Genomic DNA, 12,623 nt, shown 5'->3' with positions numbered 1-12,623 from the left:
CATAATTAATTGTCAGAGGAAGGATACAAATAGGTAGTACTCTGATGTCCAATTCTGGGTGTATGAAAGTAGGTAAAAAATCATAAAAAGTCGCGAAGTGTTTTCATGGTTATTTCAGTAGAATGAACCTTATAATCATAATATACCAGCCTAAGCTAGGAAGAGTCTAGAGGGGTGTCACTAAATTCCGATGTTTGTCCAGCATAAATAAAAGGAATGGTAAGTATATTAAAGTTTGGTTGTTGGCGAAAACAGTATTATGATTCCTTTTAAAGGGGGCATGCTGGGATAGATAAGATTTTTGATGTTGTAACGGTACTTGATTCTTTCTAGCAGTGTGATCTGGCCCTGATGTTTTATTTTAATGATGTTTTCAAAAGCTCCCAGGGTTATTAGAGTAAGCCCAGCTCTTTTACTGATTGCTGTTTTTGCCCAGGTCACTACCTGTTTCTCTGGTTCTCAGTTCCCTTCTTTGCATAAATTAGGAAATAAGAGCTAAGAGATTTCAGGTCCTTTGAGGAGCCGTTTATTCTGGGCTTAGGCTTTCTGTGCTTTCTGATCCCCTTTATGTCCTTTGTTTTTCTTCTCCCATCTCCCTTCCAACAACCTTAGACTTATAGCAAAAGTATTCAAAGTAGGTTAGCAATTTGAACTTTGGTTTATATAAATATTGTCCTTTTACATGCTCTGTAAAACTTTGAAAGCTGTACTGATTAGATGACGCACTTAGTTCAAAAGTTTATATGATCTACACGTACTATACTTTGTTCTTACTTCAAAAAGTCATTTAAAATTAGTATGCTCTACAATATTAAGAATACAATGTTACTTTTTTATTTATTTTTGTTTGTAAATCAGCTTTTATAATGTTATTTAGTCAGAGATATAAGGCCATGTCATTTTAAAATAATCATAAAATTTGCTTTTTAAATCGATCCAGGAACTGTTTGTTTTACACCAGAAGTCTGATAGTATTTTTTTAAATGATGTAATGAAAACACATACATTCCATTAAAATTATCACCATTCCTCTATATAAGATTTAAATGTGATGAATGACCTCTGCTGGAGTCTATTTATCATTGCAAGAGGTACTGACTTGTAAATGTAGAAAAACTATCCAAATACCTTATCCATCCTAAAATTTGGTTATATGATTACTAAGGAGAAAAAATATACTTAGATTTTGTTTTTGTATTCTGTTTGATTATGATGAGTCTGGCGGAATTGTATTTAAGAGAAATGATTTTAATTTAAGTTCAAAAACAAGGGGAAACTTTTTACTGTACCCTCCTATAATTTCACTGTTGTGGTAAATTCCTTTATATATCAGTCTCAAACAGAAAGACTTGACAAACTGTAGAGAAATATTTAAGGACATTTCTGAGTCAACATCTGTCTTATGTTCTTAGTCATCATACTTTATTCCTTAAAATTTTTTTCCTGTGAGAATTAATCCCCCTAATTTAGAAATTTGAGTGCTAGTATTGAATTAATTTCTAGAACACTTGAAAAAGAAAGTTTTAACTCTTTTTGAATGAATTGTGTTTGGCTGTGTTTATAAATAAGAAGCATTATCATAAAATGGTTAAGAAAATTGTGGTTGGATTTCAGCTCTCCTGTTTACTAATTGTTGACTTTGGACAAGTTACTTAATCTTTCTGACCTTTAGGTTCCTCAAACGTAAAACAGCAATCATAATATCTCATAAAATAGTTGAGGACTTTTAAAAATGATACTGTATGTGAGGTACTTAGCACAGAATATGGCACACAGTAAGCTCTCTTTCATCAGTTTATATAGGTTTAGTACTTAGAGCATGTAGGAGCCTGTGCAAGGTGATTTGGATACAAAGATTATTAAGATAGAGTCACACTGTGGAAAAAATGATTCCTTTAGTTCCTTTAGTCCATGATTTTTAAGGTCTTTGTGACAAGTATTTCCAAACTATCCACTTCTAAACTTTATTGTCTTTTAGAGGCTAATTCCTTGTAATTATTAGACAGGAGATATATACTTTTAATATTCTTTATAATCTTATACATATGTAAACGTATGTGTATAGCCTAATGAATAACTTTCTTTTATCCTCACTATAATATGTTTTAAGAAAATTTCAAATATGTAATGGATTGTCAAGTGTACAGGGACTATCTGTTTACTCTGGTCCCATGAGGCCAGTGAGAACTGGGACCAATGAGGAGAAATTATAGTGGGCAAATTTCATTATAATACAAAGATTGTGTGATTTTTTAACAGCAAGATTCATGTCATATTTATTGTATAGCACAGTCATCTGTCTGTATAGTGGTAAACAAAGATGTGCTTCATAAATATTGGCTGAAGTCTCTATAAAAGCTAAAAATGCATAGATGTTTCTAAAAATTATTCATTTGAAAAGAAAATGACATCTCCTGGTCATGTAGATAAGTATATTTAAGCAGAAGCTAGATGACTTCTGGGCATGGATGTTGTAGAATAAATGCATACTAAGGTTAGATGCTCAAGCTTGAATCTTTTATTTTAGCATGGATGATCGCTTCCTGAGATTCTCTGATTCAATGATTAATGGATATAATTGCCATTCTGCCTGATGTCTTCCAGTCCTCAAAAGGAACTGGTAAGAAGAGTCCCCAGTCCACCCCCAAAAATTAAGAGATACTTCAGAAAACATTTTTCTTTCAAGTCAGACTATGAGTGAAAGAAAGTATTAGAATGAATTTTAAGAACCTCATCTATTTCAATCATAGTGTAATATTTGGGAATAATGCTGTACTGCTGTATGTCAAATCCTGGCAGACTTCCTAGAGATTAGAGATTTGCCTCCTTCACTCTCTCCCCTTTACCCTCTGAAGTTGATGCCCTTAGTTTCAGTATTCTTTTATTTGATGAATAAGCTTTTTTACTTGAAATATTCATTCATTCATTTGTTTAGCTCATGTTTATTGAGCCCTGGCTATGTGTCAGAATCTCTACTAGAGGCTAAAGTTTCAAAGATGAAAAATATGATAAATAATGATGACTATTTTCATCTTTTCACTACTGTGGGTCCCCCTTACCTGGGAGTGAGACCTGTAAGAGTCTGGCTCTTTTTGCAGTAGTTTGGTGACTGTCAAGAGGGATCAGAGGCTTTCTTTGTAGTGGATGAGAATGCCCTCTGTTGCCCTTAGCTATTCTCAGTGCAGGAAAAAAAAGTGCTAATATTCAAGGATGACTTTTGGTCCTAGGATCAAGATTTCAAGGGTTTTTCCCTCTGCTTATTGCTGTAATGCATAAGAACGTGAGAAACACCATCAAATATTGGTTTAGTGGAGATGAATGTTGTGGGAAAGTATCATCTTGTGTAGGTCAGCTAACTTGTTAGTAGTAATAAACCTTTAATCTTGCCCTTGATTGAGTTTTTAAAATATTTCTTGACCTTATATTTTCATGACCTCTTGGTACATAAACATATTCTGTAAGCTTACTACATACATAAGCTTTGTAAAGTTGCACTTTGTTTCCTTTGCCCTAAAGCTACTCCTTTTAAATGATGCCCTTAGTTTCGGTATTCTTTTATTTGATGAATAAGCTTTTTTACTTGAAGTGTTCATTCATTTATTTGTCTAATACAAGTTTATCGAGCCCTGGCTATGTGTCAGAATCTCTACTACAGGCTAAAGTTTCAAAGATGAAAAATATGTAGACTAAGAAGTTTAGAAGGGTTTTCATATAAAACCGATCAAGAAACTGATACCTTTTATCCTGTTTAAGCTATTGGTAGAATAGAAAGAGCCTATATATAATATAGTTTTGATACAAAACCAGGCAAGGACAGAAAAAAATTATGACTCATTCTTACTTATGAAATAATCCAAAGTAAAATATTCGCAAGCCAGATCTAAGAGCATGTTTTTTAAAAATGACCAAACAGGGTTGATAGGAATGCAAGAATAGTTTAGTATCAGAAAATGTATTCATGTTATCTGTCACATTTTCATAGATTGAATGAAGAAATTGGTGCTATTATAAAGGTGACAGTTCTGCCTCAGAATGATCTATAAACAATGCAGAATCAAATTTTAAAATTCCATTGGGTTTTTTGTAGAACTTGACAATCAAATGGGTGAATAGAAGACGAAGAATAGCTAAGGCAGTTTTAAAGAATTATTATTACTTAAACAATAAGCAGAGACCATAAAGATTAAAAATTTGACTTCATGTAATAAGTGACACCACAAACAAAGCTAAGACATATTACAGACTAGGAGAATGTGTTTTCCATATATATAAAGCATCAAAAGATTTAGGAATTCCAGCATTCCTAAAACCTAATAGGAAGAAAAATATGTCAGTTGGAGTCTAGTTTGGAAAACAAACCACTCTGGGTATTTCAAACAGAGGGATTCTAATATAGAGAATTGTTACAAAGATATTAATTAGATAGGCTGGAAGAGCAAAAAGGAGTGGGAGGGGAAGAATCACATAAAGAACGGGATGATGTACAGAGATAAGCTGCTGCCACCACTAGATGGAAGCCACAGATTTCACCTGCTTCTGCCTCTAACTGGAGCATTGGGGACAGGAATCATGCCATTCCCCCTGCGCCATTGGCAATTGCTGACGCATCCTGGCCAGAAACAGGAAGCTTCTCCCTTCCTCCTGCATTCTCTTCACCCTCCATTGCCTTCTGTTGACATAACCTAACAGGAACCCAGCTGGCTAGAGTGTCTAGGAAATGTCATTTACTAATTCTTAGTCCCTGCAATACAGACTAATGTATATATAGGTAGTGTATATATAGGTAGGTGGGACTGAGTGGTAGTAGGAAAATAATTGGCACAGGTGACTGAGGATATGAATGGACATTTCCCAGAGGAAGAAACCCAGATGGCCCGTAAACATGCAAAAAGATGATCGTTTTTACTTGTAATTAAAAAACAACAATTAAAACAACAGTGAGACATTTCACAGTCTAAAAATTAAAGCCTGAGATTTGGGGGGATGTGAAAAGAAGGGATTCGCACATTGCCAATATTATAGTGAATTGATTGATAGGAGAGCAGTTTGGCACAATCTTTAACATTATAGCTGTGTTTTCATTTCTAGATATCTGTTCTATGAAAACTTGTACAAGGACACAAGTATATGTAATGTATATGGGTGTGTAAAGCATAATTTGTTAATAGAGAAAAATTGAAGACAATCTTACTGTCCATCAGTAGGAGGATGAATAAATAAACTGGTTTCTTTGAACAGTGGAGAAGTGTGGAAAGCTAATGTGAATGAATGAAAGCTATATATGTACAGCCTACCATTTATGCAAATTGAAAAGCTGAATAATACTATGTCATTAATGGACGTGTACCTTTGTAGGAAAAATTTTAAAATATGTTTGAAAATGAAGCATACCTTGAAGGTCATGACTATCTTAGGAGGAGAGGAAAATAGGATGGGAGTGGTCAGGAGTTGGAAGGACCTTCTGAGTATGTGAATATGATTTTGTGGGGTTTTTGTTCTTTTGTTTAAGGTATTTCCTAACTTAACGAACTTTCTAGAAAACAATGAAGAATTAAGATTCATCCCCTCCAGGAAGCCTTTACTAACCTTACCAAGACTGAGTTAGGGGTTCCTTTTTCTGCGTGTTCATAATGTTTTGCATGCTTCTGTATGAAAGCATACACACTATCATGTCTGCTCGCTTCCCTTCATATTCCTTAATTACTGATATTCAGTATCTATTACAGGGATTGGCAGAATAGAGATTGGTTGATTTAGAACCACCACCACTACCACCAGGCACAGTAAACACTAGATTTAGGAGTAGGGAGGTTTTATATAAGGGCAAAGTTTTTAAAGTAGATTGGTTATGCATTGTAGCATTATATTGTGAAGAGTTCAGATACTTGCATTCCAATTCAACCTCTGTATTGGGAATCTTTGAATGAGTCACATGTGCTCTCTGAACATTAGTGACTTAAATTTTCAAAATTTTGTAATGCTTGATACATACAAAAGAATGCATATAACTTATTTGTAAACACTAAAGCCTAAAAATAAAAGACTCCCATGAGACTACCACCAGCTTAAGAACTAGAATGTTATCAGACCTTTGAAATTGTCAGTCCTATGCCTCTGCCTCCCCTCAAAGATAACCAGCATCTCTTTTATCATTCCCTTGCATTTAAAATTATTCTACCACATATGTATGTATTATATTAAAAATGTTTAATTTACTGGTATTTTCTGTGACTTAATTTTCTTATTTAACATTATGTTTCTACTGTCTGTCTGTGTTGCTAGTACTGGAGTTAATTTATTTATGCTATGTTATAGTTCATTGGATGAATATTATATAGGTAATTTGTAACTTTTTTCCTTATAAACAGTGTTATTGTACATTTGTATCCAGAGATTTATAAAGAATTTATAAGTTTCATGCATACCTAGGAGTGTAATCCCTGGTGTTTAGGAAATATAGCTGTTGAGCTTTACAAGGTAATACCAAATTGTTTTCCTAAAGTGGTTGTATCCATTACTCTCTCTAGCAGTGTGTTCCCATTTCTCTTACCTCTTGTATATTTTCAAAATATATAATAGAATAAAATTACTTAAAGTAATATTTCCACGATTAATCATTATTACAACTTTTGGTATATATTTATTTTCTTGTGTGATTGATTAAGAAAGCAGTAGTTAAGTCCCCTTGAGGGGGGAGAAAGGAGGAAATTTTCAACTTTGCCATTTGGGGAGTTCCTGATATTCTCCCAAGCAGTGGGGACAAGAAGTCAATAGGCTGAGCCCTTGATCTTGGGGTTCACCCTATGAAACTTATTCCTGCAAAGGATAGGCTAAGCCTGCTTAGTAACAGTCACCCCAGAGAACCTCTTGTTACTCAGATGTGGCCTCTCTTTCTAAGCCAACTCCGCAGGTGAACTTACTACCCTCCCCCCTATGTGGGACATGACTTCCGGGGGTGTAAATCTCCCTGGCATTGTAAGATTGAGAAAGCCTTCTTGACCAAAAGAGGGAAGAGAGAAATGAAACAAAATAATATTTCGGTGGCTAGCGATTTCAAACAAGAGTTGAGAGGTTATCCTGGAGGTTATTCTTATGCATTATACAGATATCCCTTTTTAGCTTATGGTGTATTGGAGTGACTGGAGGCAAGTACCTGAAGGCGTTGAGTTGTGTTCCAGTACCCTTGATTCTTGAAGAGGATTGTATACTGATATAACTTTTATAGTATAACTGTGTGATTGTGAAAATCTTTTGTCTGGTGCTCCTTTTATCTGGGGTATAGACAGATGAGTAAAATACTAAGAATAATAATAAAGAAAGAAATAATAAATAATAAATGGGGATGAAGGGTAAAAAATTTCAATTCTAGACGTCTGAGAAGAACAGATAAGGGGTATGGGATGTATGAACTTTTAATTTCTTTTTCTGGAGTGATGTCCTAAAAATGATCATGGTGATGAATAGACAGCTGTGTGATGATATTGTGAGTCATTGAGTGTACACCATATATAGACTGTATGTGTGTGAAGATTTGTCAATAAAAATACTAAAAGGAAAAAAAAGAAAGCTATAGTTAAGAGCAGAATCCTACTGCAAAAAAAAAAAAATGAGAAATGGTAACAAGTTCAGTGGTTATATGTGACAGTTGACATGTGGCCAGGCTTTTTTTTTTTGGAATTGTTGCCATGAAATCAAGTTTCCTATTTTATATTCATGGATTTCAAAATAACAAAATCTTATGAGAGTGAATTCTGATTATTCTTCTTCTACTGATAAGATTTTTCCAAGAGAAACTTTCATATATTAATCCTTATAAAATAATTTTTTTCATAGTTTCATTACACACTGTTTTATAGAACTCCTAAATTTTTACTTACTAATGGACCTTGTAATGGCCCTTCTCATACCCCTGTCTCTAACTCATGTGAGCGTCTGTGGCATGAAGCATTTACAGATCATTGCCTTTTGATCACATTTTCAGTGTTACTTGCTTCCATGCTCTAGATTTGCAACTCAGGCAGTAATTTGCTTTGTTGGTTTTAATTTTCAGTGGTTGGAAGCATAGAAGAGCACCAGTGATCTTTGAATCATACTCAGAAGATGCCATGACAGTCTTATATTTAATTTCTCCCCTATGCAAGGAGAGCATTATTGGTCTCCTAATTTATTATATTTATTGCATAGGACCAAATATGATAGTCTTTTTATTAAAATGGCTGAAGTAAAATTTTTTAGTTTTAAAATACAAGCCTAAATGAATTCACTAGATGTTAGCATTAGGTGTGATGTAGCACAACATATGCAGAATCACAGCCAGAAGCAAGGTAAGAGATTCAGGTTAACTAGAGACATGAACTAACTTGTGTAAAGTTACATATTTTGTTATAGAATTAGCATTAGAAATCAGGTCTCCCAGTTTTCCATTCATATTTGTTTTATTCACATTTCTTTAAGTCAAATTATTTAGCTGCATGTAATTTACTAGACTAAAATTAAAATATATTGATTTTGACGTGCTAGGGATTCACAGTGAGGTTTTCGGTGCTGTTGTGTTGATGGTATAGCAAGGCACCCAGTAATGCCTGCATCCTGCCATTAACAATCCCCTTTCTCCCTTTATATTTCCAAAAAGGCAGGAGAGTCAAAGAACCGCTTTGTTAATAGCTAAACAAATAATCAAGACTTCAATACAGAGCTCTTTTGTAATAGATGAATTAGAATGTGTCAGTAAATTGGAGGATTAAGCTACTCTAACCTTTCCTTTCCTCAGTCAGACTTCCAATCAGGAAAGCAGAAACCATGCTAAGTGTTTTAAAATGGGGTTTAATATATGAATTATTTATATATATTTTGGAAGCCGAAAGAGCAAGAAGAGAATGCTGGGATAACTCATATATTAAATGTAACTACAGGAAGCAATCTTCTAGAGCTGGGGAGCAATAGTAAAGAGGTGTATTAGGCAGAATTTAGGCACTCAAAGGAGGAACCCCATAAGCTTGGGTGCACAGGTCCGTAAAGAAGGCTCATTTCACCAAATTCCTGCTGCTAGGAATTCAGCAAGAAGCTAGAGCCTGTAGCCATAGCTATTTTTTGCAGCTGGAGGAAATATTGTCAGGACTTGACAAACAGAAAGAGGGCTCTTCTTTATGCCCAGCTCCCAGTTTCCTTTTATTGCCTCCCATTGATGGAACCTAATTGGAAACCAGCTGACAAAGAACTCTGGGAAACATACTTTGCAAATTCTTGGTTCTGGCAACACAAAGCAGATTATAGAAGAATAAGCTTGGGGCTGGGAGATAATAGGTAAATAGCCAGTGCAGTCTACCCCTGGCTACTCAGCATTCATTTATCCATGTTTGACTTAAGTACAACAATAATAACATTTTCAGGCTTCCTCTCAGAATTCTAGTTCTTGGCTAGCTCATGCTCTGATTGATTAAGGATGGAGGTGGGAGAGTTAAAAAATTCACTATAATAGAGGGTCCCAAAAGGGGTGCTAAGTCTACTTATTTATCAAGTTCGATGGAATCAGGAAAAGGGAGAAAATTAAAGGTTTGGTGGCTCAGATTTTGCTTAAACTTGTTTGCCACAAAGATACCAGAAAACAAGAAGGGCACGAGAGAAAGGAACTTCTTAGTACATCCCATTTAATTAATAAATATTTGTTGCCTAGTCATCATTGTACTAGAACAAAAGGTACTGTTTAGCAACTTCTTTTCTTTGGGGAAAAGAAGTAAGTTTTAAAAAAAAGGTTGAGGTTAATAGGATAATGTCAATGTAATTATTATACTGATGCTTTATTGGGAGACTTATTTTAATTGATTATTTTTTTCCACTACACTGGCACTCATCTTTTGGGGCCTTTCTACTTACATGATGTTATTCTAGTATTTTCAGTACCATCAGGTACTAGATTCCTATTGTGAATTGCAGTCATATCAGGAGCTTAGGAAGAATTCTGCTTCTACCTCCCCTTTAAATTAACATGTACCTAACTGAACTTTCAAATAAAAGGAATGCCAATGAATCCCACCTATTTAAGGTTATTAAGTTAATTCAGTGGGTATTTATTGAACATTTGCTTTATCTGCACTCTGTTGAAATTGTGTGCCTATACCTAAAGTGCACCAAATACGTGGTGGCCAATAAAGTAAAAATTCAGCCAAGTTCAAAGCTGCAAATCATCCTAGAATCTTCTGGGATATCTAAATTGGAAATTTTTTCAAAATTTAATTATCATGTGTTGTTAAATTTGTTTTTATTTATTTTTTGTTACTCTTTTCACATGTTATTAATTTAATAGTCATTTTTAAAATTTGACATTGAAAAATTTTTGTTCTTGCACTGTTATCAGCTGCTAGAGTACTGCTAGTCATGCGTGTTCATTTGCAACACTAGTCAACATCTACATTCAAATGGTGTGGGGCATTTTCCTAGAAGCACTCTACTTAGTGGACTTTGTACAGTGTATACTGACTTTGTGCAGTGCCTGGATATTTTCAAAAGCAGATTTGAAATCCATTCCATGGAATAGATTGATAAGAAGAATCTTGTTATTATGTGTCATATAATATTACTGTAATTGTTTTCTAAGAGCACATCAGTCTGGTTATTTCTTCAACAGGTTCCAACAGGTGAATTACTTTTGCTGAAAGCAACCATTGCTTGTTAATAAGTTCTATTCTTTTAGCATTGTTATTATATTCAGAGTACAATATTCTTGTTTTTGTCTTAAAGCAGCCTTTTTAATATTTAAGTGATAGCTGCTGATAGTATCTGACAAAGCTGTTCCAAAATTTCTTGTATATTCTATATTTTGTGTTTGGATTACGAAATATGAAAATGATTCACTATATTTTGCTTATGCAGAATTTTATATTTTGTTACATTGCATTATAATTACTTATGAACACACAGCTGAAGGGTGTGAACAAAACATTATAAGCTTGTAATGTTAAAGGCCTCAGTTACTGCTGGCCTTCATCACATTTGTTTTATTGCAATGATAGTTGCATCATATTTTCGTTACTGATTTTGCATTTTGTTAATATTTCTTCAGATTCATTAAACATGTTACATGAGACCCAGAAACTCCTTGACCAGCAAGTAGAGCAGAGGTATAGCTGAATTCCACATTAATCCATCATATTGTCAAATTTAAACACTTCTGATTACTTCCATGTGTTTGAATGTCTGAATAAGATACAAAAATGGCATATTTAATATTGTCTAATCTTTTTATGTACAACAGAATTTAATTCAAGAACATTTTATAGTAATGTTTTCTAGAAGACCTTTTTGCCTAGGATTCAAAGTTTTGATGAATATTAGAAATTTCTTCTCTTCAACACTAAAAACAGTTGGCAGTTTTTAGTGATCATTTTGACAAGCTTTCTGCATTCACACCTTTTTAGCCACCTTAGATTTAAAGCTGTACAGGATTGTGTTAAAGCATTCTTGTGAAATCTCTTGTTTTGATGTTTTATTAGACAGAAAAAGTATGTTTTGGGCATCTCCTTTTTCTCTAACATTCTCTCATACTTCTTTTCATCCTTTAGGTTGAAAATGATGATGAATTTTGTGCTTGATTTTTGAGTTTGTTCTCATAAAACTTTTAATTCTTCCTCATAAGATGTGAAGAATTCCCAAATTGGACGTATGGGAGGACTTACGATCTAAAGGGAATGAAATAAAATACAACCCACATTTTAGAGCTTGTTCTGTTTAATATTATGAATGCTGTGAAATTTTACAAAGATCAGAATTATGATATAGGCTAGTCTCTGTTATTCTGTTATTTATCTTTTGGAGCCACATTTATGGCTCTAAAAGGATATAATGTTCTTAAGGTATCTTGGCAGACTACAGACTTTTTTGATATTCCTATCTTCTGTCATTTTTGTTTGTTTGTTTGTTTGTTTTGGTGCATGGTTGGGGAATCGAACCCGGGTCTCCTGCATACAAGGTGAGCATTCTACCACTGAACCACCTGTGCACCCTCATCTGTCAATTTATTTCCCTCATTTTTAACATTTAAAAAGTTGTTTTATAGTTGTACATAAAATAAATGTTTTTTTGCTGAGAGCGAGAAAGAAAGAGAAGACTGTCTTCATTGATTTACTGGGCCGGCAGTAGTAAACTCTTTTGATCTAAATTGTTAGGCCTTTTTTTTCCCGTCTCAGGAAAGTTTTCAATTGTCAACATTTATTTTGGTCTTTCTTCCCACCTCTTTAGAACAGTGCTATAATGTAGAGAGAAATTATTGTTTTCTGTGTGTGTGTGTGTGTGTGTGTGTGTGTGTGTGTGTGTGTTTTCTTTGCATGTGCAGGCACTGGGAATTGAACCTGGGTCTCTGGCATGGCAGGCGAGAACTCTGCCTACTGAGCCACCGTGGCCTGCCCTCTGTATGTGTTTTTAACCATGCATTTATTTATCAGATATTTATGAGTACCTACCACATTCCAGATATTGTTCTAGATACATAGGGCAGGATACAGAACAAACCCCTGCATTCTTAAAGTTTTCCTTTCTCTAGTGGAAGAAAGAAGAGCTGATCATATGTTAGATGGTAATAACCACGAGTGTGGAAAGGGAATAAAGAGGGGGGCAGGAGAAGGGATAAT

The 12,623-nt window shown here is 34.3% G+C and overlaps 1 protein-coding gene across 9 annotated transcripts in view; it reads left to right on the top strand.

Annotated features, from left to right (window-relative positions):
• Nucleotides 1-12,623, top strand: part of CYRIB (CYFIP related Rac1 interactor B) — a 197,033-nt gene that overhangs the window by 146,576 nt on the left and 37,834 nt on the right. For 2 of the 9 annotated variants that reach the window (XM_077167664.1, XM_077167665.1), the window contains one exon: nucleotides 2,528-2,620. The exons of 5 other annotated variants lie outside the window; for them this stretch is intronic. In XM_077167664.1, coding sequence (XP_077023779.1) covers nucleotides 2,569-2,620 — 52 coding nt within the window. In that variant the 5' untranslated portion in view covers nucleotides 2,528-2,568. 2 more of the 9 variants (XM_077167662.1, XM_077167656.1) reach the window with 2 other exon arrangements.

The sequence above is a fragment of the Tamandua tetradactyla genome, chromosome 6 (genome assembly GCF_023851605.1).
Source record: "Tamandua tetradactyla isolate mTamTet1 chromosome 6, mTamTet1.pri, whole genome shotgun sequence".
In the NCBI taxonomy this organism is placed as follows: domain Eukaryota; kingdom Metazoa; phylum Chordata; class Mammalia; order Pilosa; family Myrmecophagidae; genus Tamandua; species Tamandua tetradactyla.
Note: the sequence above shows the minus strand (reverse complement) of the source record. Positions and strands in the feature narration are given on the sequence as shown.